A 21,757-nucleotide genomic window follows, 5' to 3' on the forward strand; every position below is an offset into this window, starting at 1 on the left:
CTGCCTGAATGATATTATTTCAGGATATAAAGCTCAGATATAAACTATATAAAGCTACTTTTATAAGTTCAGCTCAGAGAGGCGAGATTTGAGCATGTTTTTTTTTTTTTGCCCTTGCTGCATCTGAAATTACACCCTAATACCTATATACTGCACTAGAGCCATTTAACCCTCCCGTTGTCCTAGGGTCAAAATGACCCGCCACTGTGTTGAACCAACTTTATTTAATTTTTATATTTTTTGGATCATTTGTGAGAAGGAGGCAGTGATACTGTCTTTAAAGTCTCACTGCCTCCTTTTCACAAATGATCCCAAAAATATAAAAATTAAATAAAGTTGGTTCAACACAGTGGCGGGTCATTTTGACCCTAGGACAACGGGAGGGTTAAGGCTATATATAAAATAGTGTGTAATTTCAGCCGTGATCCAAGTAGCTACCTCCCCTACATGTCTAAAACATGCTAAGAATGAGTAAATCCACCATGGAATTTAAGTACATGCATTTCATCAAGTCAAAATGTGACAGTCATGACTACAGCCGCCGTCGGGTACCAGGTTTCTGTGGTGATACCCAGTTTCTGCGGGGTTCTGTTTCCATAGTAATGTGTGGTAGCAGTAGGTGGTGTATTTCTGTTAACAGAGTCATGTATACAGAGGAGGTCTGACCATATGTAGCTGGACAGTTTTTCATCCGTGTCAAAACGATTCTGTGTCTGCCTCAATTCTGTTCCCCCATTAGATTCTGTTCTCACTTAAACTGCAAGGCAAACTGAAAAGCAATATTTAAACCAAATGTCATGGGATCTTGGATGGTCACACTGTCTGTATACCTAACTCTGTTGCTTCAGCAGATGCTGCCGTAGTAGGAGACAGTATAACTGTCATAAGTATGGAAGACACTGCTCCCGATAACTTTATCAAATTAACTGATAACTTTATCAAAAACCAAATGAAAATAACACATACCCGTTAAGTCTGGAAGGCACTGCTCCCGATAACTTTTTTTATCAAAAACAAAACTAACGACATTTAAACATTTATAGTGTGCACTGGCACTGATAAATAAATAAACTCTTAACCCAAACTAACGACATGAAACTGCCATAAGTCTGGAAGGCACTGCTTCCGATAACTTTATAAAAATAAACGAGAACTTTATCACCATTAAAACTGAGAACATTTATAGTGGACTTTGCCACTGATAAATATATAAAGTATAAATAGGCTCCTCTGTGTCGAGGAGTTAGAGGTCGTCTCTATGGTAACAGCCAAGGCTTCAGTTTGGGGGTTGGAGTGAGATGAGGAGGGATCAGACAGTGATGTCATCAATCTCAACATTCTTTAGGAAGTCTAGTAACTGAAACTGGAAGGAATGACAGTACTTCCTGGACTCTTATGACATCATCAGCCCTGACCAATCCCTCTTCATCTCATCCTGGATTTTATAGTGAACGAGGACGAGGTTGAACCCCGACCAGCCCTGCGCGCACACACACACACAGTTAGATCTGGTTGTCGATGTCCCAGATGTCTCCAGAGAGAGCATTGGCACAGCCCTGCAGTGTCCAGGTGGCCAGGGCCAGCTGGGTCCGCAGCGCCTCTCTGTCCTCCCCCTCCAACAGGGCTGCCAGGGTGTGGGAACCACAGCCATACAGCAGGTGGCGGAATGGAACCTCCTTGGGGGAGACATACGGAGAAAGGAGGTTGTGCTCCACCTTGGGGGAGAGAGGAGAATCCAATGTTAGTTTATGAATCAAGACAGAACCACTACTGATTGACTTGTGTTCACTATAAAACTGGAGCCCTATGACACTGATCTGTTAGATTACAAGGGTGTGTGTTTGTGTGTGTCTCACCCTCATGATGCGGTCGTTGATGTCGTGGCAGGCCAGTGTGTCAGTGAGATCGGTGTTGAGTAGGTCAGTGTTGAGGTCAGCAGCAGCTCTACTGTAGGACCCCAAGGCCATGACAAGCCAACGGGCTGACAGACCCTCGGCAGAACCATCCTGTAACAGCACAATAACATTATAATTATACCTAACGTTACACCCAATAACAATATAAACAACAATGTAAACTAAAACAATCATGTATTTTATTTATTTATTTATTTATCATATCATTTTATATATCATGTCATATAAACAAACCCGGGTGGCTTGTTTGAGGCGCTGGTTGATCTTGACCACCGACTGCCTGAGAACATTCTTGTAGCGTTGCACGTCCAGACGCAGCACGTGGTCGTGGACCAATCGTAACGCCAGCTGACCTGCGACCAATCCCGCCCCAGTGGCTAGGGAACTAAGGCGATGGGCGGTGGCGTAACCAAGGTGATCCTTGTTGTCAAGAGAGGTGCCGTAGTACGGGTAGGCCTCAGACTGCACCACCGCGCACACACACACACACACACACACACACACACGGGAGACAGAGACAGACTATTCTATTAGAGACAGTTATCGAAATCAAACTATTTGTAAACAAAACATCTAAGCCTGACAGAGAATCTGTGTGTGTGTGTGTGTGAATGTGTAAGAGTGTGTGTGTGTTAGTGTTTGTTAAAAAGTGTGTGTGTTTGTGTCTCACGCCCTGAGAGATGAAGCGGAAGGAGAGAGAGGGGATTCCAGAGAAGGCCAGGAAGGGATATGCAGAGTCTTCCATCTGCATGGGCTCAAACCTGATAAAACACACACGTCAAGTTAGAGTATGTTTACTGTACACACATATCATTGGCGTGATCTATCATTGGAGTAATCTATCATTGGGGTGATCTATCATTGGAGTGCTAGGTGTGGTGTACTCACACTGCCTCCTCAAAGTTGACTCCAGACACCTTTTCATACAGAGACTTCCCAGACTCGCCGACACCAATGGGATTCTTCACCTCCTTCATAGTGCTTTCCAGAAGGCTGTAGAGCAGGGGACTGGCAGACGCTTTAAAATCACCATGGCCTGAAGATCACACACCCACACCATTAGATTAGAAGGATACTTTGTATTAAGTATTTTTGTGGTTGTATGCGTATGCGTACTCACCAGTGACAACTCCGTCCAGACTGATGTAGGTGAAAGCTCTTCTGTCCAGAGAGGAGAGGTAACCCTGGAGAGGAACACACACGACATTACATACAACACCCTGCTAGTTTAGAGGCTGGTCTAATCAGCGCCTTCCAGCAACATATTATTATCACCAAATTCCATTAGCTAAAACACTGCCATATCATGAATACTTTCCACCCAGAGTGTGTGTTGAACTGTAAGGTGTGTATGTGTGCGTGTGTGTGTTGAACTGTAAGGTGTGTGTGTGTGTGTGTGTGTGTGTGTTGAACTGTAAGGTGTGTGTGTGTGTGTGTTGAACTGTAAGGTGTGTGTGTGTGTGTGTGTTGAACTATAAGGTGTGTGTGTGTGTGTGTGTGTGTGTGTGTGTGTGTGTGTGTGTGTGTGTTGAACTGTAAGGTGTGTGTGTGTGTGTGTGTGTTGAACTGTAAGGTGTGTGTGTGTGTGTGTGTGTTGAACTGTAAGGTGTGTGTGTGTGTGTGTTGAACTGTAAGGTGTGTGTGTGTGTGTGTGTTGAACTGTAAGGTGTGTGTGTGTGTGTGTGTGTTGAACTGTAAAGTGTGTGTGTGTGTTGAACTGTAAGGTGTGTGTGTTGAACTGTAAGGTGTGTGTGTGTGTGTGTTGAACTGTAAGGTGTGTGTGTGTGTGTGTGTGTGTGTGTGTGTGTGTGTGTGTGTGTGTGTGTTGAACTGTAAGGTGTGTGTGTGTAACTGTAAGGTGTGTGTGTGTGTGTGTGTGTGTGTGTTGAACTGTAAGGTGTGTGTGTGTGTGTGTGTGTGTGTGGTTCTCACCTCCAGCCACTCTGTAGCTCCAACACTGCCGTACTCTCCTGCACTCAAACTGGCAAACACCAGACTCCTCCTGGGACGGAAACCATCTACACACACAGACACAGATGTCAGAATGTGTTAATGTATTGATGTGTGTTAATGTATTGATGTGTTTTTTCATGTATTGATGTGTGTGTGTTAACGTATTGATGTGTGTTAATGTATTGATGTGTGTATTGATGCGTGTTACCGTATTGATGTGTGTGTTAATGTATTGATGTGTGTGTTCATGTATTGATGTGTGTTACCATATTGATGTGTGTGTTAATGTAGATGTGTGTTAACGTATTGATGTGTGTGTTAACGTATTGATGTGTGTTAACGTATTGATGCGTGTGTTAACGTATTGATGTGTGTGTTAACGTATTGATGTGTGTTAACGTATTGATGTGTGTGTTAACGTATTGATGTGTGTGTTAACGTATTGATGTGTGTTAATGTATTGATGTGTGTTAACGTATTGATGTGTGTATTGATGCGTGTTACCGTATTGATGTGTGTGTTACCGTATTGATGTGTGTGTATTAATGTATTGATATGTGTGTTAACGTATTGATGTGTGTTAACGTATTGATGTGTGTTAACGTATTGATGTGTGTTAACGTATTGATGTGTGTTAACGTATTGATGTGTGTGTTAACGTATTGATGTGTGTGTTAACGTATTGATGTGTGTGTTACCGTATTGATGTGTGTGTTAATGTATTGATGCGTGTTAATGTATTGATGTGTGTTAATGTATTGATGCGTGTTAATGTATTGATGCGTGTTAATGTATTGATGCGTGTTACCGTATTGATGTGTGTGTTAACGTATTGATGCGTGTTAATGTATTGATGCATGTTACCGTATTGATGTGTGTGCTAACGTATTGATGTGTGTGTTAATGTATTGATGTGTGTTACCGTATTGATGTGTGTGTTAACGTATTGATGTGTGTGTTAATGTATTGATGTGTGTTACCGTATTGATGTGTGTTACCGTATTGATGTGTGTTAATGTATTGATGCGTGTTAATGTATTGATGTGTGTTACCGTATTGATGTGTGTGTTAACGTATTGATGTGTGTGTTAACGTATTGATGTGTGTTAATGTATTGATGCGTGTTAATGTATTGATGTGTGTTACCTGTGTGTACCATCTCAGACACAGCTCTAGCCAGCTCCAGCAGCAGTGTGGTCCCGACAGTAGCTTTAGCGTAGCCTGGACCCCACGCATCCCTCTGAGCCCCCAGTACCACGTATCGATCTACACCATAACATTAACACAAAACCCACTCACTAACACAAACACGGTCCATAGAGATTAAACATTGCTGTTAAAAATGTACAGAGTTCATAGATCGTCTTTTGGAGTGGTCTGTGTGGCTTGGTTGGAAAGAGCACGACGTTAGCAACGCCAGCGTCCTAGGCTTGATTCCTGCTCGAGTCACACACACTAAAATGGATGCACTCGCAAACACAGACACGTACCTGGCTCAGTGAAGCCCTTGATGACTCCAAAGACGTTGTGGATCTCTGTGTCCTGCAACACGCTGTTCACCTCCACTGTGACATCATCACTACTGGCCCCTCCCACGGTGTACTTCACATTGTCCAGTTCGCCTTTAAAACTGAGAGGGGACTCAGGCCCACCTATACGCCTGGGGAGTGATCAACAGTTAGGTGTATGTGTGTGTGTGTGTGTGAGTTTTTTTGTGTGTGGTCTTACGTTAGTATCTTGGCAGCAGTGGCAGCAGTAATGCTTTGGGCCAGTACAGTGGGCAGACCAGAGGACTGGGTGGGAGGGAACTGGGTGTGGTTGAAGGAGGGGAACCCTGGAGTATAGGGGTCTCCAGAACCTAGATGGACCTACAGGAGAACATCACAGAACATTCAGAGAATGAGAGACATAATGTCAGATAGAACATCAACATAGAACTTTACTGCTGCTCTTTAAATTATTTGCCATTTTTACTTATCACTTTTTTTTTCTTCTTAAAACTGCATTGTTGGTTAAGGGCTTGTAAGTAAGCATTTCACTGTAAGGTCTACACCTGTTGTATTCGGCGCATGTGGCAAATAACATTTTATTTGATTTGAAATGGCTGCAGTTGAAGCAGCATCTCTGAATCAGGCTCTGTAAGATTCACCTTGCAGTGGTGTGTGGTGTGAGTGTGTATGTACTCACATGTCCGTATAGTTCAGTACTTGGTTGTAACTTGTAGTCTTTAGGGTCGAGGAAAATCAACACAGCAGATACTCCCAACGCTGCTACATTAGCCACCTGGAACACAAACACGCAGGAGTACACTGAAATTCACTTTCTTACTCACACACACACACACACACACACACACACACACACCTGCTGTGCCAGGCTGATCTGTCCTGTAGCTCTCAGTAGAATCACGGTGCCGTTCAGCTCAACCTTCAGACTCTGTAGCAGCACCAAGTCCTCCTGTCTCCCATAGTTACCATACACTGCCTTGCCCTGCAGACAGACACACAAAACAATTCCACCTTGTGAGATTCAGGCAACAACTGTGATTGCAAACATCCAATGTGGCAGAAAATATGTTGCAAACATGACACTTTCCAAGCATTTAACCCTAACAGATTATTTTGGCTCCGATTTCACACTATAAAATATTGGCCCAAAATATCAAAAAAATATGATCAGTCAATATAATTAATTGTGGACATCTGATTGGCTGACCTGAGCTTTTCCTGTGGCGCTATAGGCCAGATAGCCCTTAGGCTGGCACAGCTCTTCTTGGCCAATCAGAACACGGTTTGGCTTCTCACTGTGGGGAAGGGGATTGGGGAGGAGAACGTTACAAGCAAAGTGGAATTACAGTGCATTCAGACCCCTTGACTTTTTCCACATTTTGTTACGTTACAGCCTTATTCTAAAATATATACATTTTTTAACTTTCTCATCAATCTACACACAATACCCTATAATGACAAAGCGAAAACAGGTTTTTAGATATTTAAACTGAAATATCTTATTTACATAAGTATTCAGACCCTTTTCTAAGAGATTCGAAATGGAGCTCTGGTGCATCCTGTTCCCATTGACCATCCTTGAGATGTTTCTACAACTTGATTGGAGTCCACCTGTGGTAAATTCAATTGATTGGACATGATTTGGAAAGGCACACACCTGTCTATATAAGGTCCCACAGTTGACAGTGCACGTCAGAGCAAAAACCAAGCCATGAGGTCGAAGGAATTGTCCGTAGAGCTCCGAGACAGGATTGTGCTGAGTCACAGATCTGGGGAAGGGTACCAAAAAATGACTGCAGCATTGAAGGTCCCCAAGAACAGTGGCCTCCATCATTCTTAAATGGAAGAAGTTTGGAACCATCAAAGACTCTTCCTAGAGCTGGCCGCCCGGCCAAACTGAGCAATCCGGGCCTTGGTCAGGGAGGTGACCAAGAACCCGATGGTCATTGACAGAGCTCCAGAGTTCCTCTGTGGAGATGGGAGAACCTTCCAGAAGGGCAACCATCTCTGCAGCACTCCACCAATCAGACCTTTATGGTTGAGTGGCCAGATGGAAGCCACTTCTCAGTAAAAGGCACATGACAGCCCGCTTGGAGTTTGCCAAAAGGCACCTAAAGGACTCTCAGACCATGAGAAACAAGATTATCTGGTCTGGTGAAACCAAGATTGAACTCTTTGGCCCGAATGCCAAGTGTCACGTCTGGAGGAAACCTGGCACCATCCCTACGGTGAAGCATGGCGGTGGCAGTATCATGCTGTGGGGATGTTTTTCAGCAGCAGGGACTTCGAGACTAGTCAGGATCGAGGGAAAGATGAACGGAGCAAGGTACAGAGAGATCCTTGATGAAAACCTGCTCCAGAGCACTCAGAACCTCACACTGGGGCGAAGGTTCCCCTTCCAACAGGGCAACGACACTAAGCACTGTGACGACCCTCCCACTCTGTCTGCCGTATTCTCTCTTTGTTCTTGTTTCCTTATTAGGATGCCGGTGGGCGGAGTTGGGAGGGTCGTCAGCTACATGGGAAACACCTGGGCCGGGTGTGTCCCAGCATAAATTGACCTTTTCCCCATTCATTGAGGAGACTCTCTCCAGGCAGATACTTTGACTTTGGTTGTGGTATTTTTGTGGCCTTTTTTGGTTGTTTGCTTTGGCACCTCTCAACACTTTTCCATATTACATTTATGCATGCAAACACTCACTTACACTACTGATTACTGATTACACACACCATTGTTATTTGATTTAGTTTACTTTAGTTAATAAATATATACTTTAAGTATTCCTTGTCTCCCTTTTGTTACGAACTCGTGACAAGTTCGTAACAAAAGGGAGACACGTGGAGACAAGGAATACTCAAAGTATATATTTATTAACTAAAGTAAACTAAATCAAATAACAATGGTGTGTGTAATCAGTAGTGTAAGTGAGTGTTTGCATGCATAAATGTAATATGGAAAAGTGTTGAGAGGTGCCAAAGCAAACAACCAAAAAAGGCCACAAAAATACCACAACCAAAGTCAAAGTATCTGCCTGGAGAGAGTCTCCTCAATGAATGGGGAAAAGGTCCATTTATGCTGGGACACACCCGGCCCAGGTGTTTCCCATGTAGCTGACGACCCTCCCAACTCCGCCCACCGGCATCCTAATAAGGAAACAAGAACAAAGAGAGAATACGGCAGACAGAGTGGGAGGGTCGTCACAGCACACAGCCAAGACAATGTAGGAGTGCCTTCGGGACAAGTCTCTGAATGTCCTTGAGTGGCCCAGCCAGAGCCCGGACTTGAACCCGATCGAACATCTCTGGAAAGACCTGAAAATAGCTGTGCAGCGTCGCTCTCAATCCAACCTGACAGAGCTTGAGAGGATCTGCAGAGAAGAATGGGAGAAACTCCCCAAATAAAGGTGTGCCAAGCTTGTAGCGTCATACCCAAGAAGACTCAAGGCTGTATTCACTGCCAAAGGTGCTTCAACAAAGTACTGAGTAAAGTTTCTGAATACTTATGTAAATGTGATATTTCCGTTTTTTATTTGTAATACATTTGCAAACATTTATAAAAACCTGTTTTTGCTTTGTCATTATGGGCTATTGTTTGTAGATTGATGAGGGAAAAAATACAATTTAATCCATTTTAGAATAAGCCTGTAACGTAACAAAATGTGTAAAAAGTCAAGGGGTCTGAATACTTTCCAAATGCACTGTATGTGTGTGTACCTGTTGGGTGTCTGTAGTTGGACATAGTGTACATCAGTCCAGGGCTCCATCTCCAGACTCTTAAAGCTGTCAAACACATGATTTCCCAGAAGGCCGTCTCCACTGCTCCCTGCCTCGTGATCTGGCTGTTCAACATCACTGCAGAGAGAGAGGGATCATTAGTCTTTTCAGGTATTTGTGTGTGTAGGGCTGTGACGGTCATGTAATTTTGTCAGCTGGAAATTGTCATGCAAATGACTGTCGGTGTCACAGTAATTGACCGTTAACATATTTGTTTTTAGCATCACCGGGCCTCCATGCATACAAGCCGCTGATGCGCGCCTTTGGAACACCTACCTTTTAAAAAAGTTTAATAAATCAATTTAATATAGACCCCTTTCTGTGTTTGCAAACGTTGCTGCACGAGGGTGATGCGCACAAGTTGGTGGCAGAACACGGGGGAGTTCTTATAGAACGCCAGAAAAAAAAGCCTCTATTTACATGTTGCTTATGAGTGCATTTCACACTACTTTTGGATTATAATTGGATTTTAAGGCTTGCATGAATGTTTTGCTTAATACAATGTTTGTGTCATCATCGCAAATCAACTGAATTATACTTTAAAAACACTTAAACGTCAACCAGTTCAACCAGATGCCGATGGCTTTCTTAATGCAGCCAAAAGTCGCGGGCATTTGTGCGTGACGTCAGTATGTTGTGTACTGAAAATGGACCTATAGCCTACACAAGGGGTACTCAACTCTTACCCTACGAGGTCCGGAGCCTGCTGGTTTTCTGTTCTACCTGATAATTAATTGCACACACCTGGTGTCCCAGGTCTAAATCAGTCCCTGAATAGAGGGGAACAATGAAAAAACACAGTGGAACTGGCTTGGAGGTCCAGAGTTGAGTTTGAGGGCCTACACCATCACTAGGGATGGGCAATATGGCCAAAATATCATATCACAGTATTTTTCAAATTTTGTATAGTATGACGGTATTTTATGTTTTTGAATAATAAAAGTTCTACATTTGCTTTATAAGTAGTGCGTGACCCTAGAGTGGCGTCACATACATTCTAAGTGATTCCGATGGGTCTTACATTCTAAGTGATTCCGATGGGTCTTACATTCTAAGTGATTCCGATTGGTCTTACATTCTAAGTGATTCCGAAGGGTCTTTCTCCATTCTGAATGTTTTATACTGTTCAATTTAACTTAAACCAACATTTTCTGTATTTTCACCAATTTCTGCATTTCTTGCACTCATTTGATATAATTTCCACACTGCCATGTTGGGCTGCGCAATACAGGCAAACAATCTAGGCCTTACTTTTTTCAAAATGTTGCAATTGTGATTTGACTTGCAATTTAGAACAAAACACTTGGGTGAACTGTTGGAATTATGGAAATAGAGTTAGAATATAATATAGTTAGTTAGAATATAATAGTGGGCACTTTGAATACATTGTTGTTTGACATGACAACAAATGAAAATGCCAAAGAGGAGTTATTGTGACAGGGTAGGAACCAAAGTGTTGATCAGTGTTTCCTAGGGGACTCTATAATCTTTCTCTTAGCTACATTATGTAGCTAACATATTCATTCTTCGCCTATTCCTCTTTGATTTAGAAGATACTGTTGCACGAACAAAATGCTGATTTAGGCCTACACCATTACTGGTATCAGGCTGTATAGCTAGCTACATTTACTCTGTACATTTATTAGCTAGCTAGCTAACTAACGTTAGCTATTAGCATTAGGGACTAACGCGATTTAGCCACAACTTGCTAAGACCAACAAACTTTTGGCAGATGTAAGAAACACAAACGAATAGTGTAATTATAGAACGGTTGTGGATTTATATTAATAAGAAGCAAAGTGGAAACAGCATCATTGTCATCAACAATTCTGCATTGACCATGTAGACTGAACGCAAGTGTCTACTGGTCGAGGAACAACAAATGCCCTCCTTGAGTGACAGGGGGCGGGACTAGGTCCCCCATCTATCCTCAGAGTTCGTACTGCTTGGTGACCTAAACTGGGATATGCTTAACACCCCGGCCAACCTACAATCTAAACTAATGGCCTTCAATCTTACACAAATCATCAACTAACCTACCAGGTACAACCCTAAATCTGTAAACATGGGCACCCTCATAAATATCATCCTGACAAATTCACCCTCTAAATACACCTTCGCTGTCTTCAACCAGGATCTCAGCGATCACTGCCTTATTGCCTGCGTCCGTAATGGGTCCGCGGTCAAACGACCACCCCTCATCACTGTCAAATGCTCACTAAAACACTTTAGCGAGAAGGCCTTTCTAATTGACCTGGCCCGGGTATCCTGGATGGATATTGACCTCATTCCGTCAGTAGAGGATGCCTGGTTGTTCTTTAAAAGTGCTTTCCTCTCAATCTTAAATAAGCCTGCCCCATTCAAAAAATTCAGAACTAAGAACAGATATAGCCCTGGTTCTCCTCAGACTTGACTGCCCTTGACCAGCACAAAAACATCCTCTGGCGTACTGCATTAGCATCGAACAGCCCCCGCGATATGCAACTTTTCAGGGAAGTCAGGAACCAATATACACAATCAGTTAGGAAAGCAAAGGCTAGCTTTTTCAAACAGAAATGTGCATCCTGTAGCACTAACTCCAAAAAGTTTTGGGACACTGTAAAGTCCATGGAGAATAAGAGCACCTCCTCCCAACTGCCCACTGCACTGAGGCTAGGAAACACTGTCACCACCGATTAATCTACAATTATCGAGAATGTCAACAAGCATTTTTCTACGGCTGGCCATGCTTTCCACCTGGCTACCACTACCCCGACCACCAGCTCTGTACCCCCCGCTGCAACTTGCCCATGCCCCCTTTCTTTCTAAAATTAGCCGCCGAAATTGTTGCAACCCCTATTACTAGCCTGTTCAACCTCTTTCGTAACGTCTGAGATCCCCAGAGTTTGGAAAGCTGCCGCGGTCATCCCCCTCTTCAAAGGGGGTGACACTCTAGATCCAAACTGTTACAGACCTATATCCATCCTGCCCTGCCTTTCGAAAGTATTTGAAAGCCAAGTTAACAAACAGATCACCGACCATTTCGAATCCCACCGTACCTTCTCCGCTATGCAATCCGGTTTCCGAGCTAGTCATGGGTGCACTTCAGCCATGCTCAAGGTCCTAAACGATATCATAACCGCGATCGATAAAAGACAGTACTGCGCAGCCGTCTTCATCGACCTGGCCAAGGCTTTCGACTCTGTCAACCACCGCATTCTTATTGGCAGACTAAATAGCCTTGGTTTCTCAAATGACTGCCTCGCCTGGTTCACCAACTACTTCTCAGATAGAGTTCAATGTGTCAAATCGGAGGGCCTGTTGTCTGGACCTCTGGCAGTCTCTATGGGGGTGCCACAGGGTTCAATTCTCGGGCCGACTCTATTCTCTGTGTATATCAATGATGTCGCTCTTGCTGCTGGTGACGCTCGGATCCACCTCTCTGCGGACGACACCATTTTGTATATATCTGGCCCTTCATTGGAGACTGTGTTAACAAACCTCCAAACGAGCTTCAACGCCATACAACACTCCTTCCGTAGCCTCCAACTGCTCTTAAACACTAGTAAAACTAAATGCATGCTCTTCAACCGAACGCTGCTTGCACCCGCCCACCCGACTAGAATCACTACTCTCGGCGGTTCTGACCTAGAGTATGTGGACAACTACAAATACCTAGGTGTCTGGTTAGACTGTAAACTCTCCTTCCAGACTCACATTAAGCATCTCCAATCAAAAGTTAGATCTAGAATCGTCTTCCTATTTCGCAACAAAGCCTCCTTCACTCATGATGCCAAACATGCCCTCGTAAAACTGACTATCCTAACGATCCTTGACTTCGGCGATGTCATTTACAAAATAGCCTCCAACACTCTACTTTGTTTTGTCACCAAAGCCCCATATACTACCCACCATTGTGACCTGTACACTCTTGTTGGCTGGCCCTCACTACATATTCGTTGCCAAACCCACTGGCTCCAGGTCATCTATAAAATCACTGCTAGGCAAATCCCTGTCTTATCTTAGCTCACTGGTCACCATAGCAACACCCACCCGTAGTCTGCGCTCCAGCAGGTATATCTCACTGGTCATCCCCAAAGCCAACACCTCCTTTGGCTGCCATTCCTTCCAGTTCTCTGCTGCCAATGACTGGAACGAACTGCAAAAATCTCTGAAGCTGGAGACTCTTATCTCCCTCACTAACTTTAAGCATCAGTTGTCAGAGCAGCTTACCGATCACTGCACCTGTACACAGCCATTGTGAAATTAGCCCACCCAACTACCTCATCCCCATATTGTTATTTATTTTGCTAATTTGCACCCCAGTATCTCTATTTGCACATCATCTTTTGCACATCTATCATTCCAGTGTTAATACGAAAGTGTAACTATTTTGCACTATGGCCTATTTATTGCCTTACCTCCATACCTTACTACATTTACACACACTGTATATATATTTTCTGTTGTATTTTTGACTTTATGTTTTGTTTACCCCATATGTAACTCTGTGTTGTTGTTTTTAATTGCACTGCTTTGCTTTATCTTGGCCAGGTCGCAGTTGTAAATGAGAACTTGTTCTCAACTGGCTTACCTGGTTAAATAAAGGTGAAATAAAAAATTAATAAATAAAAAGGTCTGTGTGGAAAGCGACAGAGATGATTCAAGTAGCAGAGTAAACTATAAAAATGGACGTTACACATGGCTTATCACATTTAACAAATGAAACATTCAAATACCGTTATAGAAGGTAAAGTAAAAACCCAAACTGGTCTGTGCATCAATACCGGTATATCATAAAATACGGTATACTGCCCAGCCCTAACCATCACAATAAATCCATGAGTTATTTAGTTGTGATAGGCCTGTAAACCTGGGAATGTCTTAGAAATCAAAATGTAAGGGTTGCATGATGCAACTCCATATTAATGATTTGGAAAAGTCGCAAAATAGGCATGCGCTCTGATCCTTTCCACGGAGATAGAGAGACAAGTGCATTGTTGCTCTGCTTGTGTGGCAAGCAAGTTCGAGGATATCTAATCAATGGAAGATGGAATTAAAATGACAGAATTAAAAGTGAAATGAGAAAGAAAGGCTACAATGACCAAAAGCCAACAGCTAGGCTGCTATTTATAATCTGAATGGAGTTGTTGTTATGTGTAGGCTAACTGTAGGACGGTGAGAAGAGGAGTAACATTATGGCTAGCCTCAATTAGCTAGCTTCTCTCAGTTTGATGCAGTCAAGACAGGTAATATGCAATCGGATGGGATGATAAATAAACAGCAAGAAGTTAGTCTAGCGCGAGATAACAGTGGTTGCGGTCTCTCCCTCCGTGCACGTCCGAGCCTCCTGTGTCTTACACAAACCACACGGCCTCCGCTCCCTAATAGGCTACAGCTGCTCGCTCTCTCTCCCTTTCTCCATGGCTACGGTTTAAGAAAGTAGCAAAACAATAGGCTTTTCTGCTGCTTCCCTCACTCGGATCGGTTGTCCTTCAGGTCCTTTCGGGACAGGTTTAAAAAATGCATTTATTCATATTGGGTCCAGGGTTTCCCGTGTCTATTTCGGAATGGGAGCTCTAACTCCCATCACCATTTGTCTTCAATATTCAGATTCATTCAAATTCAATCATCAAGTGTTTAGAGAGTGATTAGAGGGACAATAGAGCGCTGAGTACCAGGCCATTAGCGAGGGCCATTTGCAAGTTTGATAGCGACATTCATTTGGCAGAATTGGATAGGATTACCATGATCAACAGTCACAGTGAATTTGACTGCAGTCATGACTGGTGAATGCCACTGTGGTGGTAATACGGTCAACTGCCCTATGTGTAAGTACCTCAGTCTGCTGTTGAAGGCGTCAGGAGTCAGTCTCTGTGCCAGCAAGCTGGTGATGTCATTCCAGGATAGAGAGGATTCTACTACAGCCTCTTCAGCCACGCCCACTTCCTGCTCAGAATCACAAGTGATCGGCTCCTGGCGGGGAGAGCGGTGGCTCACATAGCCAATCAGATAACCTGAAACAGAGAAACGGAAGCAGGGATTGGTTATAGAGAGTGAAACAAGAGAGAGTGGATGAATTAGTTTTGCGTCGCCAGGTGCCCCAGGTGGCTGGAGATTTCACTGTTGGACCAATGGAAGGGTCTAAAATGTGTAAACTGCACCAGGTGATGCAAAACGAACTCGCCCAGGGAGAGAGGGTGAGTGTGACAAATAAATAAAAAAAAGAGTGTGAGGAAGAGTATGTACCAATGATGAAGATGAAGAGGGTTCCGAGAGCCAGGTAACACACGTTGCGGTAGTTTTGCTGGGGGCGGGGCCTGTATGAGGGAGAGCCCCCTGGTTGGCCCGCCTGCTCAGAGGGGGTGTGGTCATCTACATCATCAGACAGCTTCACCTCCACATGGCTCCCTCCATCTCTCTCTTCGTACGACTGCAGAGTGAAGCGGCTGTACCGCTCACTGTTAAACTGCACACACACACACAGAGACTCACACACTTTACTTACACTGAACAAAAACAAACGCAATATGCAACAATTTCAAAGATTTGACTGTGTTACAGTTCATACACTGCTCAAAAAAATAAAGGGAACACTAAAATAACACATCCTAGATCTGAATGAATGAAATAATCTTATTAAATACTTTTTTCTTTACATAGTTGAATGTGCTGACAACAAAATCACACACAAATTATCAATGGAAATCAAATTTATCAACCCATGGAGGTCTGGATTTGGAGTCACCCTCAAAATTAAAGTGGAAGACCACACTACAGGCTGATCCAACTTTGATGTAATGTCCTTAAAACAAGTCAAAATGAGGCTCAGTAGTGTGTGTGGCCTCCACGTGCCTGTATGACCTCCCTACAACGCCTGGGCATGCTCCTGATGAGGTGGCGGATGGTCTCCTGAGGGATCTCCTCCCAGACCTGGACTAAAGCATCCGCCAACTCCTGGACAGTCTGTGGTGCAATGTGGCGTTGGTGGATGGAGCGAGACATGATGTCCCAGATGTGCTCAATTGGATTCAGGACTGGGGAATGGGCGGGCCAGTCTATAGCATCAATGCCTTCCTCTTGCAGGAACTGCTGACACACTCCAGCCACATAAGGTCTAGCATTGTCTTGCATTAGGAGGAACCCAGGGCCAACCGCACCAGCATATGGTCTCACAAGGGGTCTGAGAATCTCATCTTGGTACCTAATGGCAGTCAGGCTACCTCTGGCGAGACTGACCCACCGCCAAACCGGTCATGCTGGAGGATGTTGCAGGCAGCAGAACGTTCTCCATGGCGTCTCCAGACTCTGTCACGTCTGTCACGTGCTCAGTGTGAACCTGCTTTCATCTGTGAAGAGCACAGGGTGCCAGTGGCGAATTTGCCAATCTTGGTGTTCTCTGGCAAATGCCAAACGTCCTGCACGGTGTTGGGCTGTAAGCACAACCCCCACCTGTGGACGTCAGGCCCTCATACCACCCTCATGGAGTCTGTTTCTGACCGTTTGAGCAGACACATGCACATTTGTGGCCTGCTGGAGGTCATTTTGCAGGGCTCTGGCAGTACTCCCCCTGCTCCTCCTTGCACAAAGGCGGAGGTAGCAGTCCTGCTACTGGGTTGTTGCCCTCCTACGGCCTCCTCCATGTCTCCTGATGTACTGGCCCGTCTCCTGGTAGTGCCTCCATGCTCTGGACACTACGCTGACAGAAACAGCAAACCTTCTTGCGACAGCTCGCATTGATGTGCCATCCTGGATGAGCTGCACTACCTGAGCTACTTGTGTGGGTTGTAGACTCTGTCTCATGCTACCACTAGAGTGAAAGCACCGCCAGCATTCAAAAGTGACCAAAACATCAGCCAGGAAGAATAGGAACTGAGAAGAGGTCTGTGGTCACCACCTGCAAAACCAGTCCTTTATTGGGGGTGTCTTGCTAATTGCCTATAATTTCCACCTGTTGTCTATTCCATTTGCACAACAGCATGTGAAATGTATTGTCAATCAGTGTTGCTTCCTAAGTGGACAGTTTGATTTCACAGAAGTGTGATTGACTTGGAGTTACATTGTGTTGTTTAAGTGTTCCCTTTCTTTTTTTGAGCAGTGTATAAGGAAATCAGTCAATTTAAATAAATAAATTAGGCCCTAATCTATGGATTTCACATGACTGGGAATACCGATATGCATCTGTTGGTAATAGATACCTTTAAAAAAGGGGGCGTGGATCAGAAAACCTATCAGTACCTGGTGTGACCACCATTTGCCTCATGCAGCGCAACACATCTCCTTCACATAGAGTTGATCAGGCTGTTGATTGTGGCCTATGGAATGTTGTCCCACTCCTCTTCAATGGTTGTACGAAGCTGCTGGATATTGGTGGGAACTGGAACATGCTGTCGTACACGTTGACCCAGAGCATCCAAACATGCTCAATGGGTGACATGTCTGATGAGTATGCAGGCCATGGAAGAACTGGGATATTTTCAGCTTCCAGGAATTGTGTACAGATCCTTGTGACATGGGGCTGTGCATTATCATGCTGAAACATGAGGTGATGGCGGCGGATGAATGGCAAGACAATGGGCTCAGGATCTTATCACGGTATCTCTGTGCATTCAAATTGCCATAGAGAAAATGCAATTGTGTTCGTTGTCCGTAGCTTATGCCTGCTCATACCATAACCCCACAATGGTGCACTCTGTTCACAACGTTGACATCAGCAAACCGCTCTCCCACACGAAGCCATACACGTCTGCAGTTGTGAGGCCAGTTGGAGGTACTGCCAAATTCTCTAAAAAAACGTTGGGAGGCAGCTTATGGTAGAGAAATTAACATTAAATTATCTGGCAACAGCTCTGGTGGACATTCCTGCAGTCAAAAACTTGAAACATCTGTGGCGTTGTGTTGGTTGACAAAACTGCACATTTTAGAGTGGCCTTTTATTGTCCCCAGCACAAGGTGCACCTGTGTAATGATCATGTTGTTTAATCAGCTTCTTGATATGCCACACCTATCAGGTGGATGGATTATCTTGGCAAAGGAGAAATGCTCACTAACAGGGATGTAAACAAATTTGTGCACAACATTTGAGAGAAATAAGCTTTTTGTGCATACGGAACATTTCTGGTATATTTTATTTCAGCTGGGACCAACACTTTACATGTTGCGTTTATATTTTTGTTCAGTATTTGGCTGAATGTGTGTTTTATCTAGCTGTATGTGCGTTTGTATAGGAGGGTGTGAGCCCTGTTGTGCGTTAGTGTTCTACGGAACTCATAGTACACATAGGAAAAAAGAAAAGACCCTCACCATTCTGGAAAGTGCCGACCTTGCTTGATTGATAGTTGCTGCCATGATATGATGGTAGCTAGAGAGACAGAAAGATAGAGGGAGGGAGACAGAAAGATAGAGGGAGGGAGACAGAAAGATAGAGGGAGGGAGACAGAAAGATAGAGGGAGGGAGACAGAAGATAGAGGGAGGGTAAGAAGGACGTAGAGAGAAAGAGAGCGAGAACAGGTTATTCTAAAGTCATTTGAGGTTAAATCCTCATTCCGTTTCTCCCTGAAATGTACACCTCTTCACTCCCCCTCATGGACTTTGTTGGATTGGTTTCCATCATGTTTCTTGTTTCCATCACAATTCAATGTTTTGAACAAAACAGAGCAGCCATTCACTGTACCAGAGCTACAACATCAGGCCCAGGAATGTGTGTTCTGTAAATACACAGGGTTTAGGTGACACACATAAGTGTGTGTTTCAAGCCCAGGTTACATCAGGCAGGAAGTTACAATCAAAGCCACAAACCGACACAGAAATACTTCTGCTTCCAACCGACACCACAAATGACTCAACACAAGAGATTATCACACACAGAGACAGACAGACCTTCCTTCCCGCCTATGATATACCCCATCTCTTTCAAAGACTAAACACTAGCCTGGACCTTGGCCTTCTCTCACATTGGAGCCAAAATACACACAGGAGCCAAAACAGGCTGAATCCCAAATCACCCCCTTCCTCTCGCGCACCACCGCCGCCATATGCACAAGTGTCCCAAAGCTGAGGAAGTGAAAATGATCTAATGTAGGTGCCAAGCCAGCCGGCTCCAGAGCTTAGTGCTATCCCGATGCGCACATTCCACATGCATTTGTTAGTCTGATTTCGAGGCTTGACACATTTAACAAATTAAATACCTCCCAAATTAAACGTTTAACTGATACTGAGGTTTATATCTTGGAAAACAACAGGGGGAATTTGTTAATTTGAATGTCATGCTTGTTTTATTATTTCAAAGTGGAACATGAATTGCATCATTCAAGTCAGGAGTATATCCCAAAGTTGATGGGTTTATTGATCCCCTAGCAACTCTATGGAAGTCACCCTCGGAGTTTCGTCAGCAACACGTGACAACGGAAGGCTCCTCCATGTGAGTTGGTAAGGGCGAGGGGGTGGTCTGGGATTCACCGAGCATCACAGCATATAAATAATAAATATAAATAATATGCCATTTAGCAGACGCTTTTATCCAAAGCGACTTACAGTCATGCGTGCATACATTTTTGTGTATGGGTGGTCCCGGGGATCGAACCCACTACCTTGGCGTTACAAGCGCCGTGCTCTACCAGCTGAGCTACAGAGGACCACCAGCATCAAAGGCCATACAGCAAAACAAGATCTGGGGCAAGGCTACGAAACTCATAACCTGAACATCATCTATCTCTAAACCGACTGAGCCGTAGCCAAACTCAGAACCAGGAAATGATCAACCATTTTCACTGCATTTTCCGCATGGTTGGCGAGAGAACACACACAGCCCTCAGAACCAGTTCTACACCGCCCCTCCCACACACACACCATGTGTGAGAATCACAAGTGGGGAATACTGGCTCTAAAGAAGACAGCACACCCCTACTAAACACACACACACACCATCATCATCATCATCATGTCTTTACGATATTGCATATGGGTGCTAGCAAGCTAACAACACCTCACATCCCCTGAGACTATTTATATTATGCAACAGTGTGCAACTGAAGCCCGCAATTCGGGGCGTTCTCCCTCGAGCACGACATATTCATGCTTGTGTGACACTTGAATGTGGGTCAATCAGGAAATAAAAGTATTATCTGAGTTTTCGCCCCCGCCTACTTGCTAGCTAGCGGGAGTGACACCGGTAGCCAGTGTCCTTAGCTCTTGAACACCTGCCCTCGCCATCATTAACAGAACTGCAGGAAAACAGTGCCTGATACATGGGAGCGAAGTACACCGTACGGCTAGCTACCTACCGTTGTTATCCGCGGCTGGCATCCAACGTTAGTGCATTAACGCACCTACTGTACTGGAGCGCCCCCGCCTCCTGCCTGTCCTAACTTAAAAATGGACCAATATAAGTATAAAGAGGGATTCCTGCAGACGCAGAAATTCCCACATGCAGGAACACCCCGAATTGCAGGCCGCAATCTGGCAGATTTTAGTTCAAAGATAAATCTGCCAGATGTCCTTAGAAAGACCTCTACACCAATTTAGGACCAAACTACAGTTTAACGTTGCATATTGCAATACTGTATTCGGAGTTAGCTAGCTAAAAGAAGCAAGTTTGACATCTAGCTATGGCAACGAAGTCGTACGGACTGCCAGGCCCTGTTCACATGGCTACAGCGACCATACGCCGCTTTTATGGCTAGTTGGCTAATAATAATAATCATAAATAGGTAGCTAGCTATATTCTTATGACAACTTGAAAGGGACATAACCATAAAATGATAGGTGTAACTTAGTTTGCTAGCTAGTAGCCGATTAAATTCAACTTTATTTATGTATCCATCTTAAATCGTTCAGTTTTTAGTCGGCTACTGTAGCTAGCTAGTTAACCTTACAGCCAGACACTAGACAGTTGTAGCTAGCACAGCAATTATTTTTGCTACAGCTTATTTTTAAAACATTACAATAAAAGTGACTGTTGAATAAAAAACCCAGTTTTACCTTTAGATAGCTAGCTTTCTACTATAGCTAGTGAGTCACTTTTCTCCACTGACTGTCAGTTCTAGGTCACACCCACGCGCTGCTCATGCTCTGCCCTCTGCTTTTGGATAGGGATGCGTACTTGCCGGTACTTCCGGGATCACGTACACTACCACTACCCCTCCCCCTACACACACACACACACACAAACATTTGCATAAGTGTGTTTGTGCGTCCAGACGTACGTGTGTGTTTGTGCATGCATACGTATGTGTGTGTTTGGTATCCCCTCCTTGTGTGGATGATGATGATGATGGAATTTCCGGTTTTAGATGTTGCCACATAAAATAAGAGTAGAAAACACAGTTTTTCCAAATACATATTTTATTTTCTATTTCATAGCACTTAGCTTAGTAAAACTCGCACACACATTAGGATACTTTAAAAGGTTTTCTCTGGAAACATCAACACAAAAATATTTTATATTAGCTTACAGCAACTCATACATACATTTGGTCACTTTGAAAATATAAAATTAAAAAGGATTTCTCTGGCTCCAATTGGAGAGAGGATATGAAACATCAACACAAAAATATTTTGTGGTACTCTGTGAAAACAGATGTTTTCATGTTTCTCCATACGTATCAGGAATACTACACTTGCTGTTT

At 44.0% G+C, this 21,757-nt stretch overlaps 1 protein-coding gene across 1 annotated transcript; it reads right to left on the reverse strand.

Annotated features, from left to right (window-relative positions):
* Window positions 1-337: 337 nt before the first annotated feature.
* LOC121569276 (transferrin receptor protein 1) lies at window positions 338-21,226 on the reverse strand. Its single transcript, XM_041880090.2, has 18 exons — window positions 21,111-21,226; window positions 18,434-18,491; window positions 15,380-15,599; window positions 14,970-15,147; window positions 9,092-9,229; window positions 6,585-6,672; window positions 6,234-6,359; window positions 6,057-6,152; window positions 5,598-5,737; window positions 5,360-5,529; window positions 5,016-5,135; window positions 3,849-3,934; window positions 3,037-3,100; window positions 2,805-2,952; window positions 2,587-2,677; window positions 2,151-2,378; window positions 1,857-2,006; window positions 338-1,715 (listed from the first exon to the last, which is right to left on the reverse strand). The coding sequence occupies exons 2-18, from the start codon at window positions 18,476-18,478 to the stop codon at window positions 1,503-1,505; spliced, it is 2,301 nt and encodes a 766-aa protein (XP_041736024.1). The 5' UTR covers window positions 18,479-18,491; window positions 21,111-21,226; the 3' UTR covers window positions 338-1,502.
* Between the last annotated feature and the right edge of the window lie 531 nt (window positions 21,227-21,757).

This window comes from Coregonus clupeaformis, chromosome 7 (genome assembly GCF_020615455.1).
Source record: "Coregonus clupeaformis isolate EN_2021a chromosome 7, ASM2061545v1, whole genome shotgun sequence".
Classification (NCBI taxonomy): domain Eukaryota; kingdom Metazoa; phylum Chordata; class Actinopteri; order Salmoniformes; family Salmonidae; genus Coregonus; species Coregonus clupeaformis.